General features: G+C 68.2%; 1 protein-coding gene across 1 annotated transcript; it reads left to right on the top strand.

Moving 5' to 3' along the window:
- The first annotated feature begins 1,990 nt into the window (after positions 1-1,990).
- Positions 1,991-14,380, top strand: LMTK3 (lemur tyrosine kinase 3). Its single transcript, XM_040978295.1, has 15 exons — positions 1,991-2,324; positions 3,051-3,184; positions 3,408-3,558; positions 3,938-4,014; positions 4,400-4,518; positions 5,789-5,876; positions 6,027-6,175; positions 6,423-6,507; positions 6,585-6,706; positions 6,809-6,958; positions 7,082-9,594; positions 10,666-11,063; positions 12,037-12,172; positions 12,735-12,872; positions 13,848-14,380. Exons 1-15 carry the CDS (start codon positions 2,249-2,251, stop codon positions 13,862-13,864), a joined length of 4,353 nt encoding a protein of 1,450 aa, XP_040834229.1. The 5' UTR covers positions 1,991-2,248; the 3' UTR covers positions 13,865-14,380.
- The last annotated feature ends 572 nt before the right edge of the window (positions 14,381-14,952 follow it).

Below are 14,952 nucleotides of genomic sequence, written 5' to 3'. Positions count from 1 at the left end.
AACACATGAGCAGGGATCCACAACCCCACCCAGGACGATTCCTAAACCTCTGTTCGTCCTGCATCAGCCTCCAAAGATGCAGGCAGTGGACTCTCCGGTCCTGGCTACCCGCGTCCAGCCGCTCTCCTCCGACCCCCGTTCCCACATGCATAACCAGGGAACCCGAACGAACTGACCCAGGACTACATTTCCCACGAGCCTCAGCGCTGGGACTACACGCCCCGGCAGCCTCAGCTCCTGCCAGGTTCCTTGCCCTTCAAGCGCGGGGTGGGGGCAGCGACTGGCAAATTTCCTGACCCGCACCCCCACCGCTGCCGCCCCAGTCCCTCCGCCTTGCAGCTAGGGCCCAACACCCCCTGTTCCCCGCAAGGAGCCTGCCTCAGTTTCTCTATTGCGACTACCCTAGCCCTCTCCACCTCCCGAGAGGCACCCCGTTCCCCCCACACTCCCAGAAGCACCCCTTTCCCGCCCCCCATCGCCACCCCCACCTCGAGGTGGGTTGTGCGCTGCGGGGTTTGTGAACCCGCCGTCCGGGGTGCGCCGCTACGGCCGCGCGTCTCGGTGCCAAGCCTCGGGTCCCTGCCGGAGGTTGGGGCGCGGGTGAGCCGCGCCGGGGCCGGGGCCGGGGCCGGGGGGCGGTGTCTGGGTCGCCGCCTCCGCCGGGAACCTCCTCCCGCCCGCCCGTCCGAGCCTCGCCCAGGTGCGCAGGTGCTCGGGGCGGGGACCAGGATGGAGACGTCGGCGCCGAGGGCGGGAGCCCGCGCTTCCGGGTGTGTGTGCAGTTCGGGGTGCCGTGGGCTGGAGTGGGACCCCGGTGGGACACGGCCCGGCACGTGATATGTGTGTGTGTGCGTGTGTGTGTGTGTGTGTGTCCTCGTGCGCTGTGTCGCTAACGCATCGGCCTCCGGGCCGGGCTCCTTGTGTCTTGGGACGCGGGATGCACCTTGCTGTGCCTCAGTTTCCCCATCTGTACCCTGGGGGGGCGATGGCGGCACCTGTCCCAGAGGGCCGGTCGGGAGGCCGACAAGGCAAGGAAGACGACAACAACGCTCGGCGCAGCGTGGCGTCCATACTCCCGGGAATAAATCAATGGCATAAAGCATGATTCTGTATCTTTTGTACGGGCACGTGCTGGTGTGTGTCTCCGTGCGCGCGCCGTGTGTCTGGATCTCCGTGCGCGCCCCTGTTTGTGCACGCGGGGCAGAGTGGGGGTGCACCCCTTGGGGCGTCTTGGTGACCTTGTGTGGGGATGTGCAACTGCTTGCTGTGTGTGTGTGTTTCTGCAGGTGGCTGGCGTAGCTACGTGGGATGTGGGTGTCCATGTGCGCTCGCGCTCCTGGCTCAGAGCTGGCTGCATGTTCATGCGTGTTGTGTGTGTTGGCCATGTCTGGGACACGCGTGTCTCTGTGTGTGAATGCATGTGCGTCCCGTCCCTGTCTGTGTTGGCTGCGTGGATCTTTGTGGCATGTGGAGGTCTTTGTGACATTGAGGTTTCTTGCGTGGCCGGATGCATCTGTGCCGGGGCCTGTGTGTGTGTGTGTGTGTGTGTGTGTGTGTGTGTGTGTGTTCCGGGGCGGCCCTCCCCGTGTCTTTGTGACGTGTGCGTGTCCCCGGCTGCTGATGGCTGGCCACCTTTGTATGTGATGTGCAGTGCGTGTCAGCTGCGTGTGGGCTGCGTGTGCCTGGCAGGTGCGGCCTAGCATGTAGCACACGTGTCCGGGCCAGTGGCCTGCCACAGCAGTCCTCCACGGGCACTGTGGGCCCTGCAGGCGCCCCAGGCCACCGCCACCAAGGGGTCTGCTGGTCCCCGTCTGTCCCTCCCCCTCCTCTCCCCTCCCTCCTGGCAGCCAGAGCTACCCGGAGCCAGTTACCATGACAACGCTCCATCCTCCCTCCTCCCACCTGCCTCTGACAGGCTCCCTGCTCCCCCAATCCTGGCTGCCCTCGGGGGCGGGGCCCTCATCCTCGCTCCCCCTACCCTCTCCCCCCCACCCCAGCCACCCCGGCTCCCAGCTCCTCTCCTCCGTCGGGCTCTCCATCCCTTATCTGTCCGTCCCTTCGCCGAGGGGGCGGGGGGTACCTGAGCCAGTAAGCAGCCCCTCCCTCTCCGTGTCCTGCGTCTCCTGCCCCCCTTCTTGGGCCGGGGGGAGGCCAGGGTCGCGCGGGTCCCCATGGCTGGGGGCTGAGGGCCCGCCCCCCCCTCCTCCCCAGCCGCCACCACCTCCACTTCCTTGCCATCCTGGACAAGATGCCTGCGCCCGGCGCCCTCATCCTCCTCGCGGCCGTCTCCGCCTCCGGCTGCCTGGCGTCCCCGGCCCACCCCGGTGAGTCTGCAGGGCCGCGTCCGGCTCGCAGCCCCCCCACGCCTTTCCCAGCCTGCGGCCCCCGGGCACCTGTGCGCGCTTCCCGCACGCAGCCTGCGCCGGCTGGGCCTGCGGGCGGCCGCCTGGGGAGGGGTCCTCGGGCCTCCCTGCATCGCGTGCACGCGGGTGCTGTGCAGGGTGCGCAGCAGCCGGGCTAGACAAGGCTGCGGGAGGAATTGGGGGCACGGCACGGGAGGCTGCTGTGGCCTTGGGGCGGACCCGTGTGCACGCCGTGTGCGAGACAGGTGCCAGCCCCCTACCTGGGGGCTTCCAGCATGGGCCAGGATCTGCCAGCCTGCAGCCGGGGGGCCGTCCTCTTCCGCGAAGAGGAGTAAGGAGGCCGTCCGTGGGAGCCTATTTTAAATTCGGAGAGCTCCAGGCCTCACTGTCACTCCTGCATCCCTCAGGCCGCACCAGAATCCTTCCCATCCTGGGGAAAGGGGATGGTGTAAGGTGGTCCCACTTCAGGGCCAGAGGAGAGACCCCACCCCCAACCCAACCAGCTAGGAAGACCCCCCAAACTACGACTCCCACAATACCTTGGGCCACCCGGCTCCTCTGCCAAGCGGCTCCTGGTCGCAGGGCATCATGGGCGTTGTAGTCCACTGCCGTCCAGGATGGGAGGGGCACGGAGTGCAGGGGCCAGGGGCTTGAACTCCGGACTCCAACCCAGCCCTGTGCCCACAGATGGATTCGCCATGGGCCGGGCCCCTCTGGCTCCTCCCTACGCTGTGGTCCTCATTTCGTGCTCAGGCCTGCTGGCCTTCATCTTCCTCCTCCTCACCTGTCTGTGCTGCAAACGAGGGGATGTGGGTTTCAAGGTGAGGTGTCCTGGGGGCTCAGCGTGTCAGGAGGAAGTCGCCGACCAGGCCTTTCCTCCAGCCCAGGAGGAGGTGATGCGGGGTGGGGGTGGGGGCACCCTCTGGCCCGCAACTTGGAATTCAGATAGGGGATGGTGTCTGGGCTGGGCTAGAGCAGGGGGCCGCTGTGCCCTCAGCCATGCACTCCGCCAGCCCATGCCGCTGCCGGTCCCCCACCCCGCAGGAGTTTGAGAACCCTGAAGGGGAGGACTGCTCCGGGGAGTACACTCCCCCCGCCGAGGAGACCTCCTCCTCCCAGTCCCTGCCTGATGTCTACATCCTCCCGCTGGCTGAGGTCTCCCTGCCGATGCCCGCCCCGCAGCCAGCACACTCAGGTAGGGCCCTGCACCCCGCCCAGGGTCCCGGAGGAGGCTGCCATGGGACTGGGGAGGGGGCAGGGGGAGTCCTGGCGGGTGGCAGAGGTGGGACCCCCTGGAAGTGGCCAAGAGTCCCAGAGCGTCTCGGTGGGAGGCCGTTGCCCCAAGCCAGAGCTCAGTCTTGCAGGCAGCCAATGGGAGGGTGGCGTGGTGTCATAGGATCCTGGGACACCCAGGGGAGGGACTGATTGGGTGCTGAGCTCCTGCGGGCAGCCAGCGAGGAGGCTGGGACTGCCGGGGAGTCTGGAGGCAGCCAATGAGAAGCCGCTGAGTTGGGGGTGGGGTTGGTGGCCCTTGGGGGACAGGCTCAGGGGCCTCCCTCTCCCTGCCAACCCAGACATGACCACCCCCCTGGGCCTCAGCCGCCAGCATCTCAGCTACCTGCAGGAGATCGGCAGCGGCTGGTTTGGGAAGGTGAGTGGTGTGTGTGGGGGGGGGCATCCTCACAGTCCCACTGTGTCAATCTGCCCCTCCCCACGCCCCCAGTCCACCTCATACCCGGTCACCTCCCCCATCCCCCCACATCTGTCGGTCAGCGCCTCCCTCCTCACTCCATTGACCACTCCGCCTCGCCACCACCTGGCTGTCCGCGCCTCCGTCCGTCTATCCATCCTTCCATCCGTCCCCGCGTCCATCGGACTCTGGGCCTGTGAGTCTCTCATTCCATGTCTGGTGCGGGACAAGGGCTGTGCTGGGATAGAAAGTGAGGGTCGTGGCGGGGGAGTGGAGGAGCTGGGCTCCAAGGGCCGATGGGGAGCCGGCCAGGGCACTCGCTGACTCCTGCCTGCCCCTTGGCCAGGTGATTCTGGGAGAGATCTTCTCCGACTACACCCCAGCCCAGGTGGTGGTGAAGGAGCTCCGGGCCAGTGCCGGGCCGCTGGAGCAGCGCAAGTTCATCTCGGAAGCACAGCCATACAGGTATCAGGTGGACAGGTGGACAGAGGTCAGGTATCAGGTGGGTATGTGGAGAGGGGTCTGGACAGCGGACAGGTGTCAGGTGAACAGGTGCAAAGGTGTCAGGCAGACAGGTATCAGGCGGACAGGTGGGCAGTGGACAGGTGTCAGGTGTCAGCCTCGCGCCTGGGTGTGCTCCGCCTGGTGGCCTTACCTGGCACGGCAGGCTCACAGTGTGGGTCTGAATTCTCATCTTCCTCCTGGTGGATCCCTAGTCTCTTTGGCTGCTATGCCCGGTGCCCTCAGGCAGAGAGCAGCAGAAAGAACTGCTGGCCCGGGGTGCCCTTCCTCCGGCCCCTAGAAGGCAGGCCATACACACCATTGTTTTAGAAAAACTCTCCACCTTGTGGAGGTCACGACATACATGAAGAAACACCATGTTTGAGACGCGGAGTGCACACCTTGCCCTGCTGATCCACTGCCCAAGGGCCTGCAGCGGCTGGCGACGGCGAGGGATGCGGGGCTCCCACTGGGTGCCAGGGACCCACCCACTCGCCTGCTGCCTGCTGGGGTCAGGGCCAAAGCTGGGTGTGTACACCCCACCCCACCCCCACTCTGGGACATGAGTGTCTCAAGCAGTTTAGTTTTAATCTCCAGGCCAAACGTCCACCCTTAGGAACAAACATTGAAAAAGGAAAGACAGGACGAGAGTGCCAAGACGGGGTCAGGCAGCGTGTGACAGAGCTGGGGGTCACTTGGTGGACCCAGGGGGACTGGCCGTGCAAAGCCTTGTGGGAACAGCAGGTGCAGGGGCTGGAGCATGGAAATGAGCCTCCTGAAGAGCAGGAGTGTGGCTAGGGTGCTGGGAGACCAGTCACTTGCTGGGCCAACGGCTTCTCTGCCTTTTCTGGATTCATCCCACAGCTGGGTAAGGAATACCCGCCACTGACCGATGAGGGAAACTGAGGCAGAGACGGGGTGAGAGGACTCAGCAGCAGTGACACTGCAGAAGCTGCAGACAGGATTCAGCCCCAGCTCCCACCCAGCGTGAGGGTGAAGAGGGGCAGGCCAGAGGGTTCTTTTGGGGCCATGGGGGGGACAGTGAGCCAGCAAGGGAACTCCAAGTGAGGGGACAGGCTGGAGTCGGGGAGGGCAGGGGCTGGTTTGAACCAGGACGAGAGAGGCAGGAATGAAAGCCAGGAAGTGCCTGACCCAGGGCAGTGGGGGCTGTGAGGAGAGGGAGACCTGGGCAGGCGGGGATGGACCCCTGATGCAGCCCCCCGCTGCTCCCCAGGAGCCTGCAGCACCCTAATGTCCTCCAGTGCCTGGGCCTGTGTGTGGAGACTCTACCCTTCTTGCTCATCATGGAGTTCTGCCAGCTGGTGAGCGGGCCGGCGGGCGGGGGCTGGGCTCGCCCCCTGCCTTCCATGGCCACCACCTGTCCAGTCCCAGGGAACACTTGAGGCCAAGCGGCACAGCCGCCTGCGCTATGCCAGCTTCAATCTGAGCCACCTCCTCCTCCTCTCTCCCAGGGGGACCTGAAGCGTTACCTCCGGGCTCAGCGGCCACCCGAGGGCCTGTCCCCGGAGCTGCCCCCTCGGGACCTGCGGACACTGCAGAGGATGGGCCTGGAGATCGCGCGCGGGCTGGCGCACCTACACTCCCACAACTACGTGCACAGGTGGGCTGGGAGGGCTGACCTGGAAGAGGGGAGGACAGAGAGGAGAATGGGTGAGGCGAAGGGAGAGGGGATACAGCAGATGGAGAATGGGTCCAGGATGGGGAGGAGGAGCCTAGCGAGGAGTGGGAGGAGCCAGTGGCGAGCAGAAAAGCCGGAAGGGAGGCGGCACCCCAGCAGGCTGGGGCAGCAGGTGCAGGGTCAGGGTGGGCTGGGTCCGGCATGCGTTCACCTGTGCCCCCGCCCCCAGCGACCTGGCCCTGCGCAACTGCCTGCTGACCTCCGACCTCACCGTGCGCATTGGAGACTACGGGCTGGCCCACAGCAACTACAAGGTGGGAGCTGCCCTGCCGTGGGCCGGGGGGCTGCAGGGGTGGCTGCGGCCGCCTGACCCCACTGGCCTGCCCTGCAGGAGGACTATTACCTGACCCCAGAGCGCCTGTGGATCCCGCTGCGCTGGGCGGCGCCTGAGCTCCTCGGGGAGCTGCACGGCACCTTCATGGTGGTGGACCAGAGCCGTGAAAGCAACATCTGGTGAGCCACACGGGCAGGTGTGACGAGGGCAGCCGAGGCCCAGAAGGGGCCGAGACCCAACCCTGACCCCTCTGCGCTGCCATTGTACCGCTCGCCCTGCAGGTCCCTGGGGGTGACGCTGTGGGAGCTGTTTGAGTTTGGGGCCCAGCCCTACCGCCACCTGTCGGACGAGGAGGTCCTGGCCTTCGTGGTCCGCCAGCAGCACGTGAAGTTGGCCCGGCCGAGGCTCAAGCTGCCCTACGCAGACTACTGGTGAGGGCCAGGCCCTGCTGGCATCCCAGACCGTCCACATGCCACCCGGGGGAGGCCCGCGTCCCCGCGGCTCTCGCCTCGCCATCTCCTCCCTCCTCTGAGACTCTTGCCTGTTCCTGGCAGGTATGACATCCTGCAGTCCTGCTGGAGGCCACCTGCCCAGCGCCCCTCGGCCTCCGACCTGCAGCTGCAGCTCACCTACCTGCTCTCGGAGCGGCCCCCCCGGCCGCCCCCGCCGCCACCCCCGCCCCGAGACGGCCCCTTCCCCTGGCCCTGGCCGCCGTCCCACAGCGCGCCGCGCCCCGGGACCCTGTCGTCCCCCTTCCCCCTCCTGGATGGCTTCCCGGGCGCTGACCCGGACGACGTGCTCACGGTGACCGAGAGCAGCCGCGGCCTGAACCTCGAGTGCCTGTGGGAGAAGGCCCGGCGGGGGGCAGGCCGGGGCGGCGGGGCACCCCCCTGGCAGCCTGCGTCTGCGCCGCCGGCCCCCCACGCCAACCCCTCCAACCCCTTCTACGAGGCCATGTCCACGCCCAGCGTGCTGCCCGTCATCAGCGCTCGCAGCCCCTCCGTGAGCAGCGAGTACTATATCCGCCTGGAGGAGCACGGCTCCCCGCCAGAGCCCCTCTTCCCCAACGACTGGGACCCCCTGGACCCAGGCGTGCCCGCTCCCCCGGCCCCTCAGGCCCCTTCCGAGGTCCCCCAGCTCGTGTCCGAGACCTGGGCCTCCCCGCTCTTCCCGGCGCCTCGGCCCTTCCCGGCCCAGTCCTCGGCTTCGGGCAGCTTTCTGCTGAGCGGCTGGGACCCCGAGGGTCGAGGCGCCGGGGAGACGCTGGCAGGAGACCCCGCCGAGGTGCTGGGGGAGCGGGGCACCGCCCCCTGGGCCGAGGAGGAGGAGGAGGAAGAGGAGGAGGAGGAAGGCAGCTCCCCGGGCCAGGACAGCAGCAGCCTCGGCGGGGGGCCCAGCCGCCGGGGGCCCCTGCCCTGCCCCTTGTGCAGCCGCGAGGGAGCCTGCTCCTGTCTGCCCCTGGAGCGAGGCGACGCCGTGGCTGGCTGGGGGGGGCACCCCGCCCTTGGCTGTCCCCACCCCCCCGAGGACGACTCGTCCTTACGGGCAGAACGGGGTTCCCTAGCCGACCTCCCCTTGGCCCCCCCCGCCTCGGCCCCCCCCGAGTTTCTGGACCCCCTTATGGGGGCGGCGGCGCCCCAGTACCCCGGGCGGGGGCCACCTCCCGCTCCCCCCCCCCCGCCGCCACCTCCCCCCCGGGCACCCGCGGACCCGGCCGCGTCCCCCGACCCCTCGTCGGCCGTGGCCAGTCCCGGCTCAGGCCTCTCGTCTCCGGGCCCCAAGCCGGGGGACAGCGGCTACGAGACCGAGACCCCTTTTTCCCCCGAGGGAGCCTTCCCGGGTGGGGGTGCGGCCGAGGAGGAAGGGGTCCCTCGGCCACGGGCTCCCCCCGAGCCACCCGACCCAGGAGCGCCCCGGCCACCCCCAGACCCGGGTCCCCTCCCGCACCCAGGGACCCGGGAGAAGCCGAACTTCGTGGTTCAAGTGAGCACAGAGCAGCTGCTCATGTCTCTGAGGGAGGACGTGACAAGGAACCTCCTAGGGGACAAGGGGGCGACGCCCCGGGAGACAGGACCCCGGAAGGCGGGGAGAGGCCTCGGGAACAGAGAGAGAGTCCCCGGCCTGCCCCGGGACCTGCCAGCCCCGGGCAGCGGGAAGCCAGCCCCAAGCCTGCCCCTCTCTGTGAACGGGGAGACGGCGCTGGAGAACGGGGCCCAGAGAGCCCCCAGGGCCGAGGAGAAGGCGGCAGAGAACGGGCCTCTGGGGTCCCCCGAGAGAGAAGAGACAGTGCTGCAGAATGGGGAGCTGACACCCCCAAGGAGGGAGGAGAAGCTGGCGGAGAACGGGGGCCTGGGGTCCCCCGAGAGAGAAGAGACAGCACTGCAGAATGGGGAGCTGACACCCCCAAGGAGGGAGGAGAAGCCGGTGGAGAATGGGGCCCCGAGGCTGCTCAGGAGCATGGAGAAGCCTGCGGAGACTGGGCCACGGAGAGCCCCCGGGCCCTGGAGGGAGATGCCCGAGAATGGGGGGCCAGTCCCAGAGGCCGGGCTGGAGACAGCCCCCACAGCCAGCACGGCGGACTCACCCCAGAGCGGGTCGCAGACGGGCCCTGGCCCCCTTGGCCCAGTCCCCAGGAGCGGGACGCCGGGTCCCGGGACAGAGAGGAGAGCCCTCGAGACTGGGGGGGCGCTGAGAGCCCCCGGGGCTGGGAGGCTGGACCCCGGGAGTGGGGGCCGAGCCCCAGTGGGCACGGGGATGGCCCTCGGCGGCGGCCTAGGAAGCGGCGTGGACGCAAAGGCCGCGTGGGCAGACAGCACGAGGCCGCCACCGCCGCCGCCGCTGCCACCGCCCCCGGAGGCACAGCCGAGGAGGCCGGAGCCAGTGCCGCCGAGGGCCAGGTTGGAGCCAGCATCCGAGGCCGAGCCCGGGCTCCCAGACAGCAAGGCCGGCGGAGACACGGCACCCAGCGGAGACGGGGACCCCCCCAAGCCCGAGAGGAAGGGACCCGAGATGCCACGGCTATTCCTGGACCTGGGACCCCCACAGGGGAACAGCGAGCAAATCAAAGGTGAGAGGGGCTACCCTGGGGTGCCAAGGGTGGGCTGGCCAGGTGTGGTGGCCCGTGTCCTTGCTGTAGCATGCCTCAGTTTACCCATCTGCCAAGGGACAGCACTGCCCAAGAGTCATAGTTAACAGAGGGTTTCTTTTAGCCTAGCAAGGGGGCAGGAGGCACCTGTCCGGCCCTGGTGAGCTGGCAGGCGGCACAGTCAGGCTGTCTTGGGAAAGGCAGCTGGGTAAAGAACCCAGCAGGGAAGGTAGAGGCCCCTTCCAGGGGTGGACATGGGGGGACAGTGGGGTTTGGGGAGGCGGTGCCCGAGGCTGTAGCACAGCTCCCGTCCGGAATGCAGACTCCCCAGTTCTCTGTGTAGTGGCTCAGGGACAGGGGCCATTGGGGTGGGGGGCTGTGGTGGGCAGCGTGTGGCCAGCTGGCAGCCAGATGCTGGAAGTGAATGGCTCAGGGGGCCAGAGGCTGCGAATGGCCTGCTGCTTGCACTCTGCATCCCTCCCCGCCACCCCACAATTTCCCTGCCAGGTTTCTAAAGGGGTCACCCCTGGGGACCCCAGCTCAGCAGACCCCCGGGCAAGGGCAACCCCAAGGGGAGGGCACCTGTGAGAGCCAGCAAGGGGCGTAAAGTGACCCCGTGCATGTCCTATGGGCTCTGGGTCCTAGCTGGGTTACTCCAACAGTGAGCAAGGCGGGAGAGTGGCCAGAGGCTCGGGGAGGCCCAAGGAGGCCAGGGAGGCCCGAAGAGGCTTGGGGAGGCCCAGGGAGGCCAAGGGAAGCTCGGAGAGGCCAGGGGAGGCTCAGAGAGGCCCAGGGAGGCCAAGGGAGGCTCGGGGAGGCCCAAGGAGGCCCAGAGAGGCTCGGAGAGGCCCAGGGAGGCCAGGGGAGGCTCGGAGAGGCCCAGGGAGGCTCGGAGAGGCCAGGGGAGGCTCGGAGAGGCCCGGGGAGACCCGGAGAGGCTCGGGGAGGCCCCGGGAGGCCTGGCCAGCGTCGTGCTGCCCAGACACTCCCCCCCGAGCCCCGGGTCCTTGCGGACAGGCCTCAGCGTCCCTCCCCGCGTCTCTCCCCTCGCAGCCAAGCTGTCGCGGCTCTCGCTGGCCCTGCCGCCCCTCACGCTCACGCCGTTCCCGGGGCCGGGCCCGCGGCGGCCCCCGTGGGAGGGCGCGGACGCCGGGGCAGCTGGCGGGGAAGCCGGCGGGGCGGGGTCGTCGGGGCCGGCGGAGGAGGACGGGGAGGACGAGGACGAGGAGGAGGAGGACGAGGACGAGGCGGCGGGGCCGCGGGGCCCCGGGAGGGCGCGGGCAGCCCCGGTGCCCGTCGTGGTGAGCAGCGCCGACGCGGACGCGGCCCGCCCGCTGCGGGGGCTGCTCAAGTCGCCACGCGCGGCCGACGAGCCCGAGGACAGCGAGCTGGAGAGGAAGCGCAAGATGGTCTCCTTCCACGGGGACGTGACCGTCTACCTCTTCGACCAGGTGGGGACCCGGATGGGGCGGGGCTGGCGAGGCCACGCCCAGAGAGGGCGGGTTCTGGTGGGCGTGGCCTAACTGGAGCCTCACCCATGGATGGAGGGTTCTGGTTGGTTGGTTGGTTGGGGCCCCTGGGGGGGGGTGAGTCTTGTGGGCGTGGCTGGATACTTTGGGTGTGGTCTAATGGAGCCACACCCATGGATGGGCGTGGCTGGGTAGTGGACAACGCTGGAGAAGCTGTGGGGCGGGGCCTAAGTGGAGCCACATCCATAGGTTGGGTGGGACCACGCCCACAGAGGGGCGGGGGTCTGTGGTGGGTGTGACTGGGATGCTCAGGGCGTGGCCTAACGAACCACACCCACTGGCGGGAGGAGCTGTGATTGGTTGGAGGCGGGGCCGAGGGCGGGCGGAGCCTAGAGCACATGTGTGGAACTGGATTGACTGGCTCGTTTTGGAAAGGGGGGAAGTCTGGAAAAGGAAGGATCTGGAAAGAAGGGGGAGTGCCCTTGCCTGGCAATCAGGAAGGAGCTGGGAAAGGCCAAGCGTTAAGAGGATTAGGGCGCGCCCGCGAGGGGGACTGATGCTAAGCCGGTTAGAGCCCGGTCCAGTGCGGGGGGCTGGAAGGGCAGGTAGGTCTGCCTCGCCCAGGGCCAGCCATGGGGAGAGTGCTGGGGGAGCCTAGGAGGAGGGTGGGACACGGTGAGGAATGGCTGGGATGGGGGAGGATGGTGAGAGTGACCAAAGGCCATGGGGATTGCAAGAAGGGAGCGTGGGAGCTGCTTTGGGGCCCACGCGCCTGGCACCCGGCGACCCCCAGGATGTGCGGCCCGAACCCTCTGGAACAAAGGCGCCCCAGCTCCGAGTGGGACGGGGTTGGGCGGGCTGCAGGAGGCCCTGGGCGCCAGCGTGGGCCTGTGGAGGCCGTGGCGGTGGGTGCGGTGGCGAGCGACCCCTCGCGCGGCTGCTTTTGCCTTCGCAGGAGACGCCAACCAACGAGCTGAGCGTCCAGGGCCCCCCCGAGGTGGACACGGACCCGTCCACGCCTCCGGCGCCCCCGACGCCTCCCCACCCCGCCACCCCCGGAGATGGGTTTCCCAGCAACGACAGCGGCTTTGGTGAGGGGCGGGGCCTACGCGAGGGGCGGGGCCTGTGTAATGATGTGGGTGAGGCTGTATGATGGGTGGAGCCTGTGGGCGGGGCCTACGCGAGGGGCGGGGCCTGTGTGATGGATGTGGGTGAGGCTGTATGAGGGGTGGGCCTACGCGAGGGGCGGGGCCTGTGTAATGGTGTGGGTGAGGCTTACAAGGGGTGGGGCCTGGTGGGCGGGCCCTTGCGAGGGGCGGGGTTTTGATGGTGGTGGGTGGAGCCTGTGGGCGGGCCTACACCAGAGAGCCGGGCTTGAATGCAGAGTCGGGCCTGTGGGCGGACCTGTACAAGAGCACGTGACCTTGTGCGTGTGGGGGCCAGTGGGCGGGTCTACCTTAGGACAGGGCCTAAATGAGGGGCTGTGTGGTGGGAGGGGCCGTTCGGTGAGTGGATCTACGAGAGGGTGGCGCCTCGCGAGGGGCGTGGCCACCCTGTGGGCGGGGCCTTGTGAGAACTATCCGGTGGGCGGGGCTGCTCGCGGCAGGTCCACCCACACGCGTGCACCACTCTGCTCTCGCATCACCCCTGCAGGAGGCAGTTTCGAGTGGGCGGAGGATTTCCCCCTCCTGCCCCCGCCAGGGCCCCCCCTGTGCTTCTCCCGCTTCTCCGTCTCGCCTGCGCTGGAGACGCCGGGGCCCCCCACCCGGGCCCCCGACGCCCGGCCCGCAGGTACTGCGCACCCTCACCCCTGCATGGTGGCGGACTGCCCCATCCACGCACTGGCCAGGAGGGGCAGACAGGCAAGGCGCTGCGAGCCAGGCCACAGAGGGAGGACGGGCCAGGGAGCTCCCCGGGACATGGCCACGCTGCGGGAGCCGCTCAGAGTGGCCGGCCGGCTCGTGGGCCCTGCAGCGCGTCAGCCGCACCTGGACCCGTGGAACCCTGGCCAGGACCCCCATGCGGTGGATCCTAGGGCCCGCGGAGGAGCCAGCCCCGGCCAGGCTTCCCTGGGCGCCACATGGCCGGTCCTCAGTACCCACCCTCAGTACCCACCCTGCAGGGGCCAGGGCTCACCTAACTCCTACCCGAGCAGGCAGCTAGCTGCACGGGCGGGCTGCACTGTCAGCTGCCCATCCCGGAGGACTCTGGGCGCACGGTGAGGAGGCAGAAAGTGCAGTCAGGGCTTTTCAGGGAGGGGCGGCCGGTTCCTGCTGCCTGACCCCCCTCCAGCCTGACCTAGGTCCAGGGTGGGCAGCTGGGAGGGTCGGTGTGGGATGACCTGGAGGGGAGTGGGCTCAGGGGCAGGACTTGGTCCTGGGGGACTGTGGTGTCTGAGGAGGGCACGCCCTGGGACGCCAGTGAAGCCCCAGATCCCTCCGCTTGGTCCACAAAGATAATGGATGCTGCTGAGGGCAGCTGCAGCCACTAATAGGTGTCTGCTGGACACTCACGTGTTCCTTTGAGAAGTGGACGCGGGCTGCACTGCCCATTGGAATTGAAGACCCAGGCTCGCAAGGAGAGGGCAGGAAGAAGTGGGTGCCCTCCCCTGTCTCTGGCCTCGCTTCTTCAGATCTGTGAAATACGTGGGGCCAGAGGGGATGCTGGAGAGCTTGGTGGACGGCTCCTCGGGACAAGGGTGGGTGGTGACACGGGTCAGCCCTTCACCCCATCTCCTCTGCTCTCTCCCCCGCTTGGCATCCTCAGGCCCCGTGGAGAACTGACTCCCCGAGGACCCGACCCCCCTGCGCCCCCAGAAGAGGGGTTCAGGGTAGAATCTTCTGTGGACGAAGGAGCCACTGCCACCACCGCAGACGCTGCAGCTGCCGCCACCTCCTCCTCTGGGGAGGCCGCCGAGGCCGGGCCCTCCCCCTCCCCCACCATGTGCCAAACGGGAGGCCTCGGCCCCCCGCCCCCCAGCCCCCCGGATGGCTCCTCCGATGCCCCCGATCCCCTCGGTGCCAAATGAGGCAGGAAGCCCCGCCCTCCTTTGGAGAGCCACCGCTCCTGGAACGAACCGAACTCCTGTGGGCCTGGCGCCCCCTGGCACAGCAGAGGCCCCTCCTCGCCCACCCGCGGCCCTTAGACCTCCTCGGGGACCTGGACTCAACTCCCTTACCCTGCACCCATCTCATGCCACCCCCTTCCCCCGCCTGGCCCCTGGAGTGGGCCTCTGGTTCAAACCTTCGCGTGGCATTTTCACATTATTTAAAAAAGACAAAAACAACTTTTTGGAGGAACGTGGAACCCGCGTGTTTTGGGAAGAGGGGGCGCGGTGCCGTCCTGCCCCGCAGTGGCCCTGCCTCAGTGGCCTGCCTTGCCACTAGGCCCTCCAGCCCTCCAGCTCCGGGAGTTCTCCACTGCAGCCCCCACCCCGGCTTCCTTCCCACCGGATTCTGTCTGCCTGGGCCAGCTCTGCTTTCTTCCCTGTCACCTCTTCCTGTCACTACTGTGGCCGCCTCCATTTGTCCTCGCTTTCTCAGCTCTTCCGGCCTTCACCTCTGCTGCCTGCCAACAGGGCCCCACCTGCCCCCATGACCTCGGCACAGGCTGGTTTGATCAAGGGAAGAAGGGACAAGGGTGGGCTCTGGCTTGGGAACTGAGGTGATGGGGGCATTAGGCGAGGGTTCCAGGGGAGGAAGAGGAGGGCTTCCTGGTGTTAGGGCCCAGGCCTGCCGTCACAGCCTGAGGGTGGGGGGCTGCAGCCTTTGACTCCCACACCCTTCAGCAGCCGAGGTGGGAGGCCAGTGGGAGCCAAGTGGAGGCAGTCTGCCCCCGGCCCCATTCCCTGCGGCCTCTTCTGAACCTGGTC

This window comes from Ochotona curzoniae, unplaced genomic scaffold (genome assembly GCF_017591425.1).
Source record: "Ochotona curzoniae isolate NIBS_2020 unplaced genomic scaffold, NIBS_Ocur_1.0 contig_2861, whole genome shotgun sequence".
Classification (NCBI taxonomy): domain Eukaryota; kingdom Metazoa; phylum Chordata; class Mammalia; order Lagomorpha; family Ochotonidae; genus Ochotona; species Ochotona curzoniae.
This window is presented reverse-complemented; position numbering and strand designations above follow the sequence as displayed.